General features: G+C 33.1%; 1 protein-coding gene across 1 annotated transcript in view; it reads right to left on the bottom strand.

Annotated features, from left to right (window-relative positions):
• Window positions 1-18312, bottom strand: part of LOC149899946 (adipokinetic hormone/corazonin-related peptide receptor variant I-like) — a 63802-nt gene extending 45490 nt beyond the window's left edge. Inside the window, exon 1 of the mRNA XM_090113370.1 lies at window positions 18022-18312. Coding sequence (XP_089969496.1) covers window positions 18022-18312 — 291 coding nt within the window. The remainder of the gene's footprint in view (window positions 1-18021) is intronic.
• Between the last annotated feature and the right edge of the window lie 4040 nt (window positions 18313-22352).

A 22352-nucleotide genomic window follows, 5' to 3' on the forward strand; every position in this document is an offset into this window, starting at 1 on the left:
TGGCATGCAAACAAAATTAAATTCAACTCCGCGTGAACTGCAATCAGTCATTACTTTATTATGAAAATCAATCACATGTAATTACGCCGATAATTTAATAAAAAATAATTCACACATTATAATACTAATATTATAAAGCTGAAGAGTTTGTTTGTTCGAACGCGCTAATCTCAGGAACTACTGGTCCGATTTGAAAAATTCTTTCGGTGTTAGATAACCCACTTATCGAGGAAGGCTAGGTATAGGATATAACATTATGCTAACCATCTATGCAATAGCTAGTAAATTATAAATACGTATTCTTAGAATAAAATCAGTCAATAGAATACAATTATATTTATGTATATCAGCCTGAATATCAGCCAATTTGTACCTAAGTATGAAATGTGCTATAATATCGTATCGTCGTCGTATATTAGACATCTTTCCGTGATATTATATTGTTACAGAAAAAGTTCAATAATGAATAGAAGTGACGCAGAACTCTTTCTTAAAAGCTCTGTGGGCGTCACTTATTGCTAGATGACGCGCCATTAGATAGGACATGAAAAGAAACACCTACTATTTCTTTTAAAATAACTACAAAGGTAAAAAGTGGAATATTTATTAATTGGTTATTAAAAAGGCAAACGTGACCTTATTGTATACTAGCTTTCCGCCCGCGGGTTCGTTCGCGTTTTCAAAGAAAAACCCGCATAGCTCCCGTTCCCGTGGAATTTCCGGGATTAAACCTTTCCTACGTTTTAGTCCGAGTTACACTGTGTATGTGTGCTAAATTTAATTGTAATCGGTTCAGTAGTATTTGCGTGAAAGAGAAATAAATATACGTACATACTACATATACACATACATCCATCCTCAAAAACTTTCGCATTTATAATATTAGTAGGATAGAATTAATAGGATAGGATTGCTAAAATTATCGGCAATTATCCACCTTATTTGAATAAACATAGTGCTACATAATTCACAAATACATTGAGCCACAAAGCGTGTCAATTTAGTACACAAACAACAACATACTTAACAAATACCTGGTTAATTACTAATCTATTTGGCCAATGGATTACGGGTTTATCGTTAATAATTTCACAGGTGCATTAACATTCATATATTTGTCTCAAATGACGAGAAAATAATTTAATTATTGAGTCCTGACTCCTGAGTCCAAAACGTTCCTTTCATTCAAATAAAAAAGGCCACAGACTAAAAAGAAAAAAAAGTAAGTGACAGTTTAAAACTTTTAAAAAACTTTATAAAATTCAGGAGAAGACGTACGATTATCGCATATAAACTATTTTTTTTTTTCAATTATTTGTATTAAATACTCAATACTAATATTTAGTAATAAAATACTCTAGTGAATTCTTACAATAATAATAAGTAATTAACTAAATCATCGCTACAGTAAAGCATTATCACTATCAAATATAAAAAAAACGTCCACTTTATTAGTTTCCAAGAAATCCGGCTCTTCTGCTTAAAATCACTTGTCTTTTATTCAGAGAAAATTTAATTATTCCGATTCATTCAAAGGTTCCAATACTCATAATATTATATTATTATTATAAGAATTTTATAGTAAGCATAAAAGCCTGTGGGATATAATTTTTGTTATTCTTTCCCGCAAAAATAGTTGTAGATATCTCATTTGGATTAAATATATATTATTATAGCCTGGAATAAAAAAAAGTGAAGTCCCGTGTCCCCGTAGTGGGGTAGGGGGCAGATGCATTATTCATACATCTGTTTCACTGATCGATTTTTCTTTAGGGACAAGTAGGTGATCAGCCTTCTGTCTTCTGTCCTGCCAGACCGAGACATTTTTTTTTCGTCTCCACCGGGAATCGAACCCAGGACCCCTCGGTTCTACGCTCACGCGTCAACCACTGTACCCAGGAGGCGGTCAATAGCCTGGAATAGTACATGCTATTTTTTCTCAAAGTATACCTAAATGTTATCCCGGGCACTAGCTAATACATGAGATTTAAAAAGATCAGATTTTAAGCTATTGCATAGCTTTTATTGCGGGCCTTGAGCGCGGGGACCGAATCCGGAAATTGCGTAATGAAAAACCTCACGCTCCCCACTCCTCCGGGCGCGGAGGTGTGGCTTGAAGGCAAAGCATGCAATAGCTTTACCGCGGCAGTCCCCGAGTGCCACGCGTCTTTTTTTTGTTACAATTTGACTCAAACACTTATACTCGACCGGTTTTTAACAATCCTTAATTTATGGATTGCTATATTTTAAATTGTTCAATCCAATCCCATAAGTCTATAAGCCTTTTTACTTTATCCCGGACAACAGGGACGAAGCCGGGACTAAAGGTTAGTATACATATTTCCCGGTCAACACGGACGAAGCCGCAACTAGAGGCTAGTATACAATAAATATTTGCACACTTCAGAATAAGCTTATATTTCATATTTCACAGCTCACAGAAGCGAGATTAAAGGGCCTTTACATTATCCCTACAATCAACAAGGGATGAAACACGTAAAGCAAATAATGAAGGTTTGAAAAATAATTGCTTTTTATTGTTTTTAACAAGTATTCAGGTTTGCAAATACAATGTTTATATATGTCTCTTTTAAATATGTAATTCATTTAATTCCAATAATTTTTGATGGTTTTAAATCGATTGCTAATATATAAAATAAAGAAATGAAATTATAAATGGTGGTTTTTATTTTTTATATAGGTAAAAATGGAAGAACTTAGTAAGTTGGTAGGTTACACATAAGCATTGACAGAGCTTCTGATAATGTACTTAAGATACAGTTCTTATAGAAATACCTAACTACATAAAATGTAAAACTTGTTAAATTTTAAGAAACAGAGAATGCCGTTTACAAAGCCAAAATATAATAGATATTAATTTTTAATATAAGCTATAATAACATAAAATTAAAAAAATGCAGTATAGTAGCCGCGTACATATTTGCTTAAACAAACATTAATACTGATTCCATATTGCTCTCTTTTTCGTGTTTATTTATTTGTTTTTGCATACTCTGTATAATATTTACCTTCGTATATTTACTTTATTAACATTTTCTACTGACTTCAAAAAAGGACGAAGTACTTAATTCGATTGTGTTTCTTTTTTATTTTGGACTAGTGGTCCGCCCCGGCTTCGCCCGTGGTACATATTTCGCAATAAAAGGTAGCCTATGTCCTTTCTCGGGTATCAAAATATCTCCATACCAAATTTCATGCAAATTGGTTCAGTAGTTTAGGCGTGATTGAGTAACAGACAGACAGACAGAGTTACTTTCTCATTTATAATATTAGTATGGATTTGTCAGAACTCACAACTTTTGACTTGGTGTACCGATTTGATAATAATTTTTATTTGAAAGCTGACGCCTGCTTTGCGTTACTTAATTTGGTAATTCTGGCAATTTGAAGGCAGCATATTTTTTGTTAAAAATAATTTTGTTATAATTATATAGCTTTTTTTCTAAATAATTCTTTGCCTATCAATCTTAATACCGTCAAATCAACTTCCTTAGCTTAACAAAACATTCTTTTTCAAAATAAGCCTTTGCCTTTCAGTCTAAATGCTGTCAAATCAACTTTCCTGACTCTACCTAACACCTAGATCTATTTAAGGTCACGTAATTCTTGTTACCGAAGCCCATATCGCCGGACCACGTTTCACTCCCACGATAGACAGAACAATGTTGTGTGTAATTGACTTGACACATGTGTGGGTGTGTGCGTTTAGTCCTTTTTAAACGTGGGTAAATCTATGGGTAAATCATATATCTGCTAGCCTATAGATACACTGAATGGAACCTAATTCTTTAAGGTACGGCGTAAACGAGCCATCAACCTCAGCCACTAGTGGCAAGCGACAGCCACTATTGGTCACATATTGGGCCACATAATGGTCCAATTTGAATAATTATTTAGGTGTTGGAAAGTCCATTTATGGAGGAAGGCTATAGGCTCCGAATCATCACGCTAAGACCAACAGAAGAGCCACGCGGGTGAAACCGCGGAGAGCTCGCAGAAGCGGAGCCACGCGGGTAAAACCGCGGAGAGCAGCTAGTTTTACATATTTTGTCGCAGACACTTCTGTAGACTAGCGAGTGATCGCCACCGTGCGGGCTACACGTGTGCGGTGCGTCTATCAAAATATTATATGAAAAGAAAGTGATACGTGGCTGTCGGCTGTCGCTGGCCACTAGTGGCTGTGGTCGGTGGCTTGTTTGCGCCGACTCTTAAACGTGGGTAAATAATATGATATTTAGTGACTTTCAATTCAGTATGGCCCATAGTGACACTGAATTGAACCTTACCAATTCTTCAATAATATTCCATTCGAACCACCTCATTATATTTTTTACCCAGGCTATAAAAAAGGTATTTATTATTGTGTTGCATAAACTAAGAAATCTATTTCCGACTACATGGCAAAGGTTCAAGTTATTGCTTTTATATTAATCTCCACTAACCAAGTCTTACCTTACACATCTTAAAACACATTGGGAAATAATTACACATCATAAAACACTGATAAAAAGCGAATTTTGTCCTTTTATTTACTACAGTGAAGGATAAAAGCGAGTCAAACAATAAACTCAAAACATTTCCTACTCAAGTACCTATCAAGCCAAAAGTTTGAGGCACGCGAAATGAATTCACTTTGACACGTGATATTCCGAAAAATATTTAATTTTCCTTTTTATTGAGCAACATAAATGATTAAACGAGTTAAAATACATTATGTAAGTGTAGTTTTACAACACAACATATAAATAGCTAGCTTTGGCGCGCGACTTCACCCGCTTTGTATCCATAAAACACGTATTTCATTTAATTTCCTTTCTTTGTAGAAAACTTAATTAACACTAGCTTTAAAACCTATCCTATGTGTTAATCCAAGATACCCTCTATAATATGTGTGCTTAATTTAATTGTTATCAGTTCAGTAGTATTTGCGTGAAAGAGTAACAAACACACACACACACACACACACACACACACACATCCTCATAAACTTTCGCATTTATAATATTAGTAGGACTTAAACCTTCTTCTTGAATTACTTATATATAAATACAACTAGGTAAAACCGCGGGGCACAACTAGTTAACACGATTATAATATCATACACGAAAAATATCGCAAAAATTGAAAGGATTCTAAGAAATACAGGTATAGGTAAATACTGTGACTCGTGAATGTTATATATAAGTACCTAACTAGCTAATTTTTAGAAGCACTTTTCCATGCAGTTTCACTTAAAGAGAATTTTTTATTAGCAGATTGAAGTATTCTTTGAAACCACGGTATAAAAGTAAACTCTATCAATATATTATTATAATGTTTCTTTAATCAAAAAAACATGTGTGCGTGTACTAGACACTAGTGTACACACGTAAGAAGTGAAACTTATTTATGACCTTATTTTTCAAAAAATAATTTACTATATGCAATTTTACAGAAATACGTCGAATCACGCGCGGTCCCTACCTAAGAAAAAGATGGCGCGTAACGGAAAAATGTCACGCGTAACGAAAAAATGTTACACTAAATTTTTTTCCAACCCCGATAAAGAAGTTTCACTTCAAAAATGTGTGCGTGTGTACTCTAGGTACACACGTAAGAAGTGAAACTTCTTTATGACCTTAAAAATGTCACGAGTATGGCGTAACGCAAAAATGTCACGCGTACGGCGTAACGCAAAAATGTTACACTAAGTTTTTGTCCAACCCCGATAAAGAAGTTTCACTTCAAAAAGAATTGTAAATAAATCAAACTGGAATATCTCTATTATAAATTGAACGATCTCTCACAAAGAAAACTCTTTAGAATTTAAACATTTTGTTCAAGTATAGAAACGCCTTTTCGTTGCTTAGAAGTGATTTATAATTCTTAACAAAGTTTCTTTTGAAATTTGCAAGAAAATTTTTGAACAGTTTTCAGGTTCTTATTCACAAGCACAACTAGCTGCGCCGCGCGGTTTCACCCGCGTGACTCCCCTCCTGTTGGTTTTAGCGTGATGATTTATAGCCTTACTAGCTTTCCGCCCGCGGCTTCGCCCGCGTTTTCAAAGAAAAACCCATTCCCGTAGGCTTTCTGGGATAAAACCTATCCTATCCTATTTATATATATGATTTTCATACACTCAAAATGCACTACCTACTTATTATAAACACTATTTTAATTATTATTATCATTGCGTCGTCTCACGTCCGTGAGTCGGATCTTAAAGGGATCTTGTTGAAAACCAGCGCCAGGCATAGTATTATGCCTGGCACATGCTGAACTTGGTCCTTTTTGGCGATACGGGGGCACTTTCATATTACATTGATTTATTTTTTTGTTTTATTTTATTATTGTTTTCCATTTCTTTTTTGTATGTTTTTGTTTTGCTTTTATTAATGTTTTGTGATGATTGTGTCTTACTGATTGCCGAATAAATGTATTTTCTTTCTTTCTTTCTTTCTTCTATGTCCTTTCTCGGGTATCAAATAATCTCTATACCGAATTTCATGCAAATTGGTTCAGTAGTTAAGGCGTGATTGAGTAACAGACAGACAGACAGAGTTACTTTCGCATTTATAGTATTAGTATGGATAATGCCTTTAATTTAATATATGAATTCCATTTTCTTTCTTTTAGTGTATCTTATTTGCTCTAACCGAATTAAAAGCCTAGACGTTTTGCATAATTCGGACATAATTCGCAGAGCCATGTACCTAATATTATAATAATAGATTTCTGAGTAAATTGATTCCAGTGTTTTCATTCAGTTAATGTTAAACGGGACATCTAAATATAAATTGACTAGATTTCCGCCCGCGGCTTCGCCCGCGTTTGCAAAGGAAAACCCGCATAGTTCCCGTTCCCGTGGGATTTCCGGGATAAAAACTATCCTATGTGTTAATCCAAGTTACCCTGTATATGTGTGCTAAATTTCATTGTAATCGGTTCAGTAGTTTTTACGTGAAAGAGTAACAAACATCCATACATCCATACATCCATACATCCATACATCCATACATCCTTACAAACTTTCGCCTTTATAATATGTATTAGATAGCCTTCCTTGATAAATGGGTTATCTAACACCGAAGTAATTTTTCAAATCGGCCCGGTAGTTCCCGAGATTAGCGCGTTCAAACAAACAAACTCTTCAGCTTTATAATATTAATAGATTATAGACAACACTGTATTATCTTATCAAAGTTCAACTACTCGAGTAATCCGAAGGTAACTTTCCGGTTAATATACCTACTCGATCTTCAGCATCTCAGGCGCTTAGCGGTTACTTTGAGCTAAATATACAGGATGTTACAAATTCTGAGAATTATAAGCTTAAATTATTATAAGCGTTCAATATTACCATGTTCCTCTAACAATTTACACACTTACACCAATAATTTATGATAGGTATTTTATTAAACTAGGTATTTTTGTTTTAAATAATTTTTAAGCTTTTGCATAGCTTTTATCTCAGACTTTGAGCGGGGCGACCGAATGTAAAAATTCCGTAACGACAAAACCTAACACCTCCCGCTCCAACAGGTACAGCGATGCGATGCAATAGCAATATATATATATATATTTCAATAGCAATAGCTTTACCGAGGCAGTCCTCGAGTGCCACACGTATTTTTTTTATTTTTATACTCTGTAGGCAGGTTTTAGTAGTTTGTTAAGTATTATACAAAGTGGGAGGACAGCTAGTTATTTATAAATGAAATGTACAATTAGAGTCTTAAAATAACCAGCCTTGTAACGTAACGAAAATATCTACGAAGATATCAGCTAACTAGATCTAGGAAATTAGTGCTAATAACGGAAAACCATCACAAAGGAGCTTTACTGTATTTGACAGGACAAGGATAGGAAGCATCTAGTCAAGATTTGATGTTTAATAGCATAATATAGATAGATATTTTGTTTCTGTTTATTAATTAGGAAAGTGAAAATTGTAAAATTATGTTACATCTTGCAAAAGTTATATTTTTGAAATGTAGGCAATAGTAGGTTTGGTTATTTAAGAAGATCCATTCTAATTGTATGTACTTATATCACCGAAAATTGTAAATTGTAAAAGTCGAAAAGATACCAGAATTTATAATAAAAATATAATTAATATTATCATTGATCCTATTCACACAAAGACATCACGGTTAAACATCACTCATCAGTGATCAGAATAAATATTAATTAATCATCAAAGGGACGAATACTTATGTTATAAGGATACTTAATAAACACGTGACACATATTTAAAATGAATATGAAATAAAATATTTTATAAAGAGCATCAAATTTTAATTAAAAATGCAAAATGTTTCATATCAAATACAAAATTACTTCTCGTTTGACATTAAAACTATGGAGAACACTAGTAGATACGTATACATATTTACGAATGAGAGGGTTTACCGCGCTTTTAGTCCAAAGAGGTTTAATACCGTTCTAAATCTTATATATAAAAATGAATCGCAAAATGTGTTGGTAAGCGCATAACTCGAGAACGGCTGAACCGATTTCGATAATTCTTTTTATATTATATACCTTGAAGTACGAGGATGGTTTTTATGTAGAGAAAACGTAAACATGTACCACGGGCGAAGCCGGGGCGGACCGCTAGTATAACATACAAATGTTACTTTTGTTCATTTGGAACATTATTGTTGGTTTGGATTTGGTTAAAGGAAACAAAAGAAAACTGTATAGGAATATCAGTTGTTCTCTATTAAACTTTAAAAATGTGTAATAATATAAATCGTTTTACTACAGATACGCTAATACAATTTGATTATAAAAACACAGGGACAAACAAAATCTTACGCAGTACAAAAACAAATTTCACAATTACCGATAATGAAGTTCTTTTAACTTTATCTATATTTTATAAATAAAGTAAAATCACAGTAAATTACTTAGAAATACACAACTAAAAATAAGATTTGCATTGAGCTTATACAAAGGTTTTTAAGACAGCTAATTTTCCACACAATGAATCGTTAAATGAGTTGAGTAAACAACACTAATACAAGACAGACGTTCTCGAAATTTCTAGACAATATTATTATCCTTACAGTAATTCTGATTAAATATAACGTATAGAGCTTTCGTTTAATTTATTTATTAAATATCATTCGGAAAATAACACCGGAGTTATTTATGAGGATTCTAGATTTCAACTGTCAGATATATAGGAAAATGTTAATTTTACGCGAATATAAGTAAATATGTAGTATAAATACTCTGCGAAATAAATACCACCAGTTAAAACGTTTTCTATTAGAATAACAAATAATAATAATAAATTGATAATTCATCAAGTATATATGTATAATATCATATATAAAACATAATCCTACACACATCCTACACACAATCAAATATTTCATTTCAAAACAAATTATTGCGAAGTTAAACAAGCCAGTAAGTCGGAATCATTACTAGGAAACCTCAAAAAGATTTTACGAACTATTAATTATTATACGAAACCAATTTCCTTGTTATCAAATTTATTTAGGAGAGTTCAAAACCACTCAAAACGGACAATTATTTGAAATATTTTAAAACAACACGAAATAAGGTCGACCTATCACGAACCATGTTTAATCGAATTGCGAGTTTTGAATAAAGAATAGCCGAATTCGAATTCTTTTTTAATATCAAAAAGCACAGATCTAGTACAACAGATCTGTGTCAAAAAGAATGTTCCCGCGCTATTTTTTTTTCTTTTGTAGAAATATGTATCTATAATCTTTAGTCTATAACCATCAGTCTTTACTCTATGTATTTTAAATATCAATTATTGCATAAATGTCTGTGAAAGTAGAAAGGAATCAATACCGGGTTCGTTATGATTTTTTCTTCGAAGTCTATTATTGAGAAGGGAATTAACCTAGTTTGTAAGGAGATGATAACTGGAGGAAGGTTAACAATACTCAATAATAACGAGGTACCTAGCTGTTTATTTGCGTTTCAATGTAAACTGTACAATCTAAGTGTACAATTTTATAATTGTTTTGTTTATTGCAAATTTAGATTTTTTGTAATTTAGTAAAAGAATTGAGTAGAATTTTTCAGTCGTGAATGATGTACCTATATTTTTATAGAACTTTATCAATAAATGTCCATACAATTATTTGGATGATGAAGAGCTTCTAATAATAATAATTAATGGAGATTACTAATGATCTAAATATTAATTTATTTGAAACTTTTACAATTACGTAGATATTTGCGTTGCGTTATATTATTTCGGCATCAAATTATATAGGCCGTTTATAGATATGTCTTTCTGTAAATTTCATATGTGTATTCTTAAAGTCATTCCATAGATAATAAATAATTTATTTTTCGCAGGAAATAATATTCCTACACACATAGACGATATTATTGGAAAATTACTAACACGTGTATAAACAATAAACGCATCCTGATTCTCGAAAAAGGAAGTAACAATTTCAAGGGCTATTTTGATCATATTCCAACATTATTGCCCACGAGGGACTCAAAATCACTTCCAGAAGTAATGGAAGCTAAAAATAATAGCGTTTATTTGGCGAAGCATTTAATTATGCCAATGTAGGTCGGTTTTGTTTGGCCGTACAATTAAGGTTGCTTTAGCTTGGAAACCTGTTGATTTAGTGAAGATGCCTGGACTTATTCATATAATGGGTAGAAGAAGTAAGATGCGTACCATATGCCCACAATGCATCTTGTCATACTTCGGCCACACGATACGCAGAGGCGATGAAAAGGTGGAGAGTGATAGTGGTTATGGGAACACGGAGGGAAAAAGATCGCGTGGTCGTTCACCAACACGATGGACAGACCAAATCAAGAACTCATCTGCCACTAATTTTTACACGGTCCGGTCGTAAGAGACGCCATGGACAGAGACCGGTGGAGGCAAATCATCCGCTCCAGATGCAACCCTGATGCTGACCACGATCCTCAGACATGAGGGACCGACAAGAGAGAGAGAGAGGGTAGTAAGAATAGTAGGTTATGTGTTAATATCATATTTTGAAGAGTATTTTGATGGGTTATATATAAAAAAAATTAAAGTCTGATAAATGATAGATTCAACAGTTAAATACATTTTATTATCATAGAAATATATTTTCTATTCTTAAAATTTACAATGGAATAAGTACAATTAACTTCTTTCCATAGACTTACAATCAAATATTTAAACGAATCAATACAAACATATTGACTAGCTACATTGTATGTCTTTTTAATCGTTCCTTCAACTTCCACAAATATATGAGCATTTCCAGCAACTCCTTAGGCTTTTTATTAAGCTATTGCATAGCTTCTATCGCGGGCCTTGAGCGCGGGGACCGAATCCAGAAATTTAGTAACGAAAAACCTCACGCTCCCCACTCCGACGGGCACGGAGGTGTGGCTTGAAGGCATAGCGTGCAATAGCTTTACCGCGGCAGTCCCCGAGTGCCACACGTCTTTTTTTCCTTACCACGAGTCACGACAAATGAATGAAAATCGTTTACAGTTGTCGTCAACAACAGCAACAGCAATTTTGATATAACTCGTTTGTTCTTTCTTTGTATCTGAGTTTACATGATTGCTATCCTTAGATACATATAGAATTAAGATTACTTCCGTCCTTTTGTAACTCTTTTATGTCTTTGTTGTTTAATTGGACAATTTTCAGTTAATAGGGAAACAATTGAAGAGTAATTGAAAATAATGTTTGAAAACATTTTATCGCGTAGAATCAAAATCAAGACGTTTTATGTAACGCAATAAAATACCTCATTCGGTAAGGAGTCGGTTACATATTTGTATGTTTATAATATGTAACCGACTCCGACTCCGACCGGTGAAATAAATAAAGGCGTATTCAAAAAACAATAAAATATAAAAAAAGAAATTCCTTGTGAAGCCTATGACACAGATTAAACATGTAATGAATCACGTACAATCCGACGTTTAATCAATAAAATACGCTTTTTAAGTAATGTATGGAAATACAAAGCTCCTATAATAATAGAAGCTCTGTTTCTAGGGTTCCGTACCTACCCAAAGAGTAAAACGGGAACCTTCTTACTAAGCCTCCGCTGTCTGTCTGCGTGTCTGTCTCCAGGCTGTGTAACTTATAACAGAAACTTTCACAAATGATGCATTTCCATTGCCGCTATACACACAAACAACTACAATAAACTACAAATACTAATTATTTTTCGTACTTTTTTGCCTTTGTGCGCGAGTCCGACTCGCACCTGGCCGGTTTTTTTTTGTCCGGTCCAATCTCTGAAAATGCTGGATCAATTTTAACCTGACTTTTACTAGCAGATAACAGACAGTATAGTCAGTATAGGCTATTTAATAAACACAGTATTGATTAAAATATTTTTACTGATATCAATTAGGATTCACTAATTTATAAACGACTTCAAAAAAAGGTGTTCAATTTGGCTGGTATATTTTGTTTATGTGTGTACACCGATATCGCTGAGGTTATTATAATAATCAATTTCATAAATTTATAATAATAAAATATTTCAATAAAAAACAAGCTGTTTCCCGCAGCTTTGCTTGCGTGGTAACGATAAATTTTAATCCTCACATATGCCAAATTTCAGCCCGATTCGTTCAGTGGTTTGGTCTGTGCGTTGATAGATCACGTTTACACTCAGTCAATAAACCTTTGAGTTTTATATATTTAAAGATTTATTCATAACAGAACTCAGTCACGACACCCAGACAATATTGAAGATGTACATTATAAATACTTGTTTACACAATTATTACAAGTATTGTTTTGTCTTCAGAAGGATTAAGGTATAATATCCTTTTGATGTTCTTTCATTGTTTTGCCTTGTTATTTTCTCTTATTATTCATCTTAATACTTTTAATAAGATTATAAATGCGAAAGTCCGTCTGCCTGTCTCTAATTCACGTGTTCTTATCATAAAAGTTGCATCTAAATCTTTTTGTATAAGAAATAGTTATACTATTATGTGTAATTCAATATCATAAAATACGATAGTAGTCCGATTTGGCCATGTCAATTTAGCGACATCCAATGGCCTATAAACGAATCCTGAGCCCAATAAAACGAATTGAATACCATCTGTCTTCATATCCTTTTTTCTACAAATAAGTATTAAATCGTATTCCTGTGTAAATGTCGAAGAAAATATTATAAATCGAACGATTTAACGTTGTGATTGTAAATAAAACAAATAATTTTGCTATTTGAGTTTATTTTAATAAAATATGCTGCAGAAGCTGTATCCAGGTATTTATATATTAAAAAGGATGATTGATTGTTACCATTTAATTCAAACTCTTACGTCCAAAGAATGTTTTACAAAGCTACATTTTCACCGATAGTCATTCTTTATCGATAACTAGCTTTTCGCCCGCGGCTTCGCCCGCTTTTATAAAAACTTAATAAATTATATACTATAACCTTCCTCTTGAATCACTCTATCTATTAAAAAAAACCGCATCAAAATCCGTTGACAAACAAAGAGACATAGGGAAATAGGGACAGTGAAAGCGACTTATAGTGAAGCGACGATAGTGATAGTGATAGTGAAACCGAGAAGAAGATCAATAAAAATATTTTAGGTATCGAAAAGCCAAATTGTTCTCAAGTTTAACTGACGACGAATACACCTTAGAATGAACAAAACTCCGGAGCCAAAGGCTCATATATTCAGTAAAGCAGAAATCTGTTTTATACGGAACAATGGAAACAAAGAAATTCCCAGCATCAAAAACTGATAATTCTCTTGGCTTTTTCGTCTATAACTTTACGGTTCACCTTCTCCTTTGTTATCTGTATTATAGAAAGACTAGATTTCCGCCCGCGGCTTCGCCCGCGTTTTCAAGGGAAATCCCGTATAGTTCCCATTCCCGTGGGATTTCCGGGATAAAACCTATCCTATGTGTTAATCCAAGTTACCCTCTATATGTGTGCTAAATTTCATTGTAATCGGTACAGTAGTATTTGCGTGAGTAACAAACACACACACATCCTCACAAACTTTCGCATTTATAATATTAGTTTTTAGTAGGATAGGATATTTGTTATTCAAAAAATTTAAAATATCGGAATAATTTTAAAATAGAATAGAAAAAACTTTATAATCTTTGTAGCTCAAACTTTTTAAAACTTGATTTAGAATTTATAAATTTATCAAAGCTTTTATCTTCGTACCTAGATGTTTTGATATTTTGACTAAATAAACGATAAATTGAATCACATTTCAAAAGTTAAAAACTGCCTTATTCAATACTTATATAACTTTATAATAAGAGTAAGCTAAGCACAACTAGGAATTGAATTAATATTAATTTTGATATCCTAAATAAAGCCAATGACAAGTGTAATCCAGCTATTGGGTAAAGCTATCCTTTGATATGTGCAAAATATACGTCAGACCACACGATACTATGATGAGATATTTCCAGTTTCCACATCTTCACAAATCTCTTGATAAGTGCGCTTTTCTACCAATAATGTGCGAGGGTGTATAGCGAGGAATGTGTTTGTAAGTAACCAATCATATCCTTCATTTAGTTTTAAGTCTGAAGCGTTTAAGCGTTTGAAACGATATTATTTACAAAAAAATTATTCGCTACTCATCTTCGCACATTATTGGTGAAAAAGCACCCTAATGATAAAGCATCGCCTGGTGACATTTTTACTAGTAATAACTAGTAGATTAAGTACTCACAAACATTGATGATGTTTATATTATTCATGCCCAGTTTCACAACTTGTGGATTATGTTCTGTTTAGCTAAACTGTCAGTTAAAAATATAGCAAACTAGCTGTGCCCTGCGGTTTTACCCGCAGTGCTCCACTCCTGTTGGTCTTAGTGTGATAATATATAGCCTATAGCTCTCCTAGATAAATGGGCTATCTAACACCGAAAGAACTTTTCAATTCGGATCAGTAGTTCCTGTGTTTAGCGCGTTCAAACAATCAAACAAACAAACTCTTCAGCTATATAATATTAGCATAGCAGCTGATATATGAAAATTTAAGTTTAGTTCCTATTCTCGTGGAATAAAACCTATCCTATGTCCTTTTCAGGTCTCAAGCTATCTCTTCATCAAAATCGGTTCAGCAGCGCAATGATTGAGACTTGAAGAAGAAACAGACACACAGACAGTCGAATTTCATAATAATCGACATTAATAATATAAATTACGATACGATTATATTATAAGCCGAAATTCGTGACATGAAATATCTTTTTCATCTTTAAAAGATGGAACCTACATATTGTATATTTTAACAATAATGTATGTCATAATTCGTGGAAATCCCTCTTCGGATATAAAAGCATGAAATAACGACATACCGACAGTTACTTTCGCATTTATTATCATCAATACATATAATAAAATTCTAGAAAAGTGGTGTCTGTACAATGAAAATATGTAAAAAAAAATTAGCAGGGGTTATTACTAAATCGATCCCAAACCCAAAACTGTTGTTAAAAAAATTTTTGTCTGTTTGTCTGTTTGTCGGTTTGTCTGTTTGTCTGTATGTTTGAACACGCTAATCTCAGAAACGGCTTATCCGATTTAGATGCGGTTTTCACTAATATATTGTGGTAAGCTTCATTTAACATTTAGTGTTTATTTCATGTCAATCGGTTCATAAATAAAAAAGTTATGACCATTTAAGTAATCACGGTGAACATTTGCTAAGGCATTCTTATACATGAATTACTTTATTACGTAAATTATACGCTAAAGTTATTCCTTGACATGTCCAGATGATCATATCGAAAGTCCCCAAGCGTGGGGGGGGGGTGGTTATGCTGAGGGGGTAGTAGGGGGGTCAAAGGACCTTTATTTAGATTTTTGCTCATAAGTCTAAAACCTGCACAAATATGTAGCATTATGGTTACTTCTAGGTAAATTTTCTATATAAAAGGTCTTTGAAATTATGTCGTAGGTATTATTTTTAACCCCCGACGCAAAAAGAGGGGTGTTATGTCCGCTATGTGTGTATTGCGTGTATGTCTGTGCCACCGTAGCTCGCTAACGGGTAATACCAATTAGATGCGTTTTTTTGTTACATTAGTTGTTTATTATATTATTATATAGGGGTAAGTGGGAATGAAAAAAACGAATGTTAGTTGTTAATGTAGGTTGTTAATGTAGGTTATACCCAAGTGATATATCAAATGAAAATAGACGACATGTCAGAAACAATTAGTCAAATTTTATCAAAATCGGTTCATCCATTTATTTGATAAAGGGGTAAAAGTGGGAATAAATAAATGAATTTTATCAAATATACTCAAGTGACGTATCTAATGAAAGACATGACGTGTAAAGTACAATAAGACATATTTTATCAAAATTGGTTCATCCATTTATTGGATATAGGTATAAAAGTTGTCAAATAATATACCCAAGTGGCATATCAAATGAAAGGGCATGACCTGACGTGAGAAGTATGATGAGGCAAAATCGGTTCATCCATTTATTGATTTATAGCGGTAAAAGTGGGAATGAATAATCGAATGTGGTCAAATAATATAATCAAGCGGCATATCAAATGACGTGTGAATTACAATTAGTCATGTTTTATCAAAATTGGTTAATCTGTTTATTACATATAGGGCACAGGTGATAGTGGGGATAAATAATCCAAATGGAGTACCAAACGAAAGGATATGACATGTACATAATATATAGGTATGATTAGACAATAGACATGGTTTAGATCAAAATCGGTTCTGCCATTTACTAGGGGTGAAAGGGAAAAGTTGAACGTCTGTGAAAGTAGAAGGAATATGGGAGCGGGAGAATAACCACATCCTGGAAATTTTGAACTCTTCTGTACCTAAGTTTTATACCTAGCTCAGTTTAGTAATAAATTTTACTAACAGTTCTTTTGTGTTATTATTTATTTTATTTCTTAACTTTATAATAATGTGTAAGTACTTATAATTTAGTTGTATATGATAGTACGTGTTTCAAGACGTGTTTACTCAATAATTGTGTGTTAAGTAGTAACTACTATGCAGTCACTATTCCACGCGGACGAAGTCGCGGGCACAGCTAGTATTAAATATTTATATAGAAATTGGCTATTGCTATTTCTATAGTATAAAACTTCGTTTATACTTTCGTTTTATACTTCGTTTTATACTATAGCTATAGCTATAGTATAAAACGAAATCGCTGTGTCTGTCTATCCCTATGTATGCTTTAAATCTTTATAACGGTATAAAATATTTTTATTTAAGCTATAAAAGGTATTTTTTTAATAGATAGAGTCGTTCTTGAGAAAAGTTTTAGTATGAACATGAACGGAACATGCTATTTTCTAATCAGAAATGCCTTTTTTTACTCGATTTGAATGTAAATGTTGTGTATTAGGATATCGATAGGTTTAAGAATATATCGATAGTTATTTTTTAAACCAGATCAGCTAGAATTTGTATAATTATGTATTTGCTTGTTCGGAAAAAGTTCTGCTGGTGAAATTTTTCACTTTATGAAACGAAATATACCTACTCTACAACCCTGGATGGATTGACAGACTTGCCGAATAAATAAAAATATATCAAAAAATCATAGAGCCGTTTCAGAGAACAGAACTTATCGTTACAAAAAAGAAGTTTTTCGGGAAATACATAATATAGAAAGTATAAATTAACAAACATATTATATTTCGCGATGCCTTTTGGTACCGAACAAGTACCGAAGTACCAAAAAAACATTGAACAAGTAGATAAGAAAAACAATCACATACAAATATTTCAAGGAAGCCCCTAAAGCTTTACTGAGATATGATTATTTTTTAATAGATGAATTGACTGAAGATTTTCCTCAATTATTTTATTTTTTATCATTATCATTTCGCTTTTATTATTCCCTGTAGAAAATGCTTCCCGAACCCCGGAAATGGTAAAACTATGATGATTCTAAAGTGCTAGAAGAAGTCTAATGTTATTAATTTACTGTATCATCTCTAATTGAGTACATAAATATTTGACTTTCAGGTCCCGAAAACTTACCTCCAAAGGTATAACACCACAAGTCACGCACACATCAGCGACAGCCAAGTGTGTCATCAGCAGATCCACTCTGGACTTCCTTCGCCTGGACCTGGCCAGCGTCACCAATACCGCCAAATTCCCAAGACCACCTATAGCCATCAATATCCCATACGTCGTGATCACCACCCCCTGGTCCCGCGGCAGAATATCCTCAAACGTCACATTAAGAGATGAAGAACCATCGAAATAATCCCAAAACTGTTTATCGATGAAGAAAGTTGACGTCTCGAAAGTCGAATTTAAAGACATCTTCACTTCACTATAACTACACAAATAAAACAACAAAATTAACACTCACTAATGTATTTTTATAAGCATGTTTAAAAACGTATCATTATTATATAAATTAAACGTAAAAACAAAGTTATATTTTTTGTGAAACTCCGAAACATTTTCGTCAATGTGAAAGTTCGTAGCGCGCTACGCGCGTAGCTCTCGTTCGACGTCGTAGCACTAACTAACGTAGCTGTAGCAAAACATGCCCTTATCATACGGTGTATGAAGGCGTTTGATTCAAATAAATTCAACCAAGTGTTGATGATGATTGCAAATTACTATTTGAGTGGAATACGTGTAAATTAGTCCAATTATTGAAATTGCATTTGCAACCTTATACACTTATTAATAAGAAAGTGAATTGCGATACAGAATTATCTTTTAAAAAAGAAATCAATTATTTGCGATCAACGGAAAATTCAACAGTCAAGAGAAAGATATACAGACTAAAAGCGTTATTAATATTAAAAACGTTAAATTTTTCGGTGCAATTTAACACGTAAAATTAAATTTTCTGTGTTTTACTTTCTGGCATTTCAAGAGAATAAAAATGATAAGAATTAAAAAAACTCATAAAGAATCTCTTCCTATACATATACTATATTTAAAAGGAGATGTTTACGTAATACATAGGTATCTAGACAGATAGATGATCTATGATTTACAAAGTCAAATAAACATCCATTAATTGATCTTTATGTTAAATTGATTGATAAAAAAAAATTTTGTTAAGGAAACGATACTTAAAAAGGGTGAACTATATATACAAAACCACAGAATTACGTAGTACAAATTATAATTAATTTCATTTGCTGAAAGCACGGTGTTAAGGTTAACCAATATATTGGTGAAGTTACAAGCATGTTTTTTTTAATTAAATAGATCGCTTCCATTTTAATGTTTAGGTACTTATTACAGCTATAATATATTTTAGCCGTTTGTGTATTTTATGAATTCTTAAAATAGTACTGAAAAACTAAAAAAACTCACTATATTTTTCATCAGTATATAAATTATTGTATTGTCATCGTATAATCATTTTTATCATAATTAAAACGGTTTTACATTACATTAACTCAAGTGAAATGTAAGTTTAAATTAAATCTATCTGTTTAAAGTGCGTAAAAATCTACTCCGAAGGAGTCGGTAACAGGCAAACATACAACTAATCAAATCACTAGTATAAAACAAAGTTGCAGTCGCTGTCTGTCCGTCCCTATGTTTAAGACTATGCAACGGATTTCAATGATTTTTTATATAGGAAGAGAGAGAAGAGAGAGAGATAGTTTTTGAGGAAGCTATAGTATATAATTTGTTAAATTTTAATACGGGTAAAGCCGCGCGCTTTCCACTAGTATTATATAAACATAATAAAAATATCATTGGTGTTAACAGCAATGTAATATCATCGTCGGTCTATTTATTAGTAGATTTATCTGTAATAGCTTATATTAAATACTAGCTGCGCTCCGCGGTTTCACCCGCGTGGCTCCGCTCCTGTTGGTCATAGCGTGATTTTATATAGCCTATAGCCTTCCTCAATGAATGGGCTATCTAACACCGAAATAATTTTTCAAATCGGACCAGTAGTAGATTAGCGCGTTCAAACAAACATACAAACTCTTCAGCTTTATAATCTTATATATAAAATTCTCGTGTCACAATGTTAGTCTGCATACTCCTCCGAAACGGGTGGACCGATTCTCATGAAATTTTCTGTGCATATCGGGTAAGTCTGAGAATCGGCCAACATCTATTTTTCATATGTACCACGGGCGAAGCCGGGGCGGACCGCTAGTATTAGTATAGATGTTACATTTTGCATGCAATAGGACAATAATGATGCCATCCTACGTAAATCTCCGGACTTGCAAGTTTGATATAAAGAGGACAACGAACAACATCCTGACGTTGGGAATTAGCTTCAAACGAGCTGTTTCCAGTAACAGCACTTTGCACTCCTGCGACATTATAACATTTCCTATGCTAAATTGGATCTGAGTCCTTTTAAAAATGTTAACTTAGTCCCTCTTCAGTAGAAAACAATGTTAAATCTAGTCTCTATATAAATATAATTCGTGACACAGTGTTAGTTACCATACTCCTCCGAAACGGCTGCACCGATTTTCATGAAATTTTGTGAGGATATTGGGTAGGTCTGAAAAACGGCCAACATCTTTTTTTATAAACCTAAGTGATATTAGTAAGGCAGAACAACATTTGTCCGGAAAGCTAGTTGTTCATATAAAAGTAGTACATATTTGTATATTGAGTTTTATTGTAACATTCATTATAATTCTTACAAAAACAACTATCTTTGGAAGAGATAGTATTGTCCATTTTTCCTTATTTGTGTTGGTATAAACCAAATTGTGCTTTGTCATTATTTACAACACGTTTCCGAATGTGAATTATTGCCAAAATAATAAAATTTTCGCTTCATTTTATTACAATAACTAATAAGGAATTGAACTAAAAAATCAAAATGTTTAAAATAGCTTCAAAAAATTTGATATTAAAAGTTGAATGAACTTTTAACAAAAGAGTTTGGAACTGGATTAAATTTAGTATATTATAATCCCACCAAAAACATTTTCATGTAAAATGTTGCCAAGACGAGCCCATATGACTCGCACTGTCAAAAAGTTATCAGATCTCATGTAGAGCCAAGCTTCTAAAACTACACGCCCTAACTCTACAAGGCCTAACTTCACAAACTCTACACCTTGGTCAAAATATGTGGCTTGGCCATTTCGCTACATTCACATCGGCGTAAGGTGAAAAATTAATTCACTGTTCATTACTTTTGTGTTATACAATAGTTCTTGTAGTAATGAACGGCCAAGCCACATATTTTGACTAAGGTGTAGAGTTTGTGAAGTTAGGCCTTGTAGAGTTAGGGCGTGTAGTTTTAGAAGCTTGGCTCTACATGAGATCTGATAACTTTTTGACAGTGCGAGTCATATGGGCTCGTCTTGGCAACATTTTACATGAAAATGTTTTTGGTGGGATTTCATTTCTTTTTGTAAGTTGTTTGTAACAAATTTTTTTTTTATTTTTAGCTACTGTGTGGACGTAAGAGGCAGGAGACGTTCGCAACACTTCTATTCATTCATATTTATATGATCTGATCTGAAGTATATGTCTCAATATATGTCGATTAAATTTAATTTTTTTTTTTTTTAACAAGGAGTACCTATACATATATATATATATCTAGGGGAACCAAGTTTCAGATTATTCGCTGTTCGCTGTTCACATTCACATTCACATTCACATTCACATTCACATTCACATTCACATTCACATTCACATTCACATTCACATTCACATTCACATTCACATTCACATTCACATTCACATTCACATTCACATTCACATTCACATTCACATTCACATTGTTCGTTGTTAGTTGTTCGTTGTTAGTTGTTCGTTGATTGTTGTTTGTTGTTCGTTGTTCGTTGTTCGTTGTTCGTTGTTCGTTGTTCGTTGTTCGTTGTTCGTTGTTCGTTGTTCGTTGTTCGTTGTTCGTTGTTCGTTGTTCGTTGTTCGTTGTTTGATGTTCGTTGTTCGTGTTTGTGTTTGTGTTTGTGTTCGAATTAAAATTCGAGTTCGCTGTTCGCTGTTCACTGTTCGTTGTTCGTTTTCGTGTTCGTGTTTGTGTTTGTGTATGTTCACATTCACATTCACATTCACATTCACATTCACATTCACATTCACATTCACATTCACATTCACATTCACATTCACATTCACATTCACATTCACATTCACATTCACATTCACATTCACATTCACATTCACATTCACATTCACATTCACATTCACATTCACATTCACATTCACATTCACATTCACATTCACATTCACATTCACATTCACATTCACATTCACATTCACATTCACATTCACATTCACATTCACATTCACATTCACATTCACATTCACATTCACATTCAAATTGTTCGTTGTTCGTTGTTCGTTGTTCGTTGTTCGTTGTTCGCTGTTCGCTG

This window comes from Colias eurytheme, chromosome 19 (genome assembly GCF_061535395.1).
Source record: "Colias eurytheme isolate Ceu_HAF_F1 chromosome 19, ilColEury1 Martin Lab GWU primary, whole genome shotgun sequence".
Taxonomy (NCBI): domain Eukaryota; kingdom Metazoa; phylum Arthropoda; class Insecta; order Lepidoptera; family Pieridae; genus Colias; species Colias eurytheme.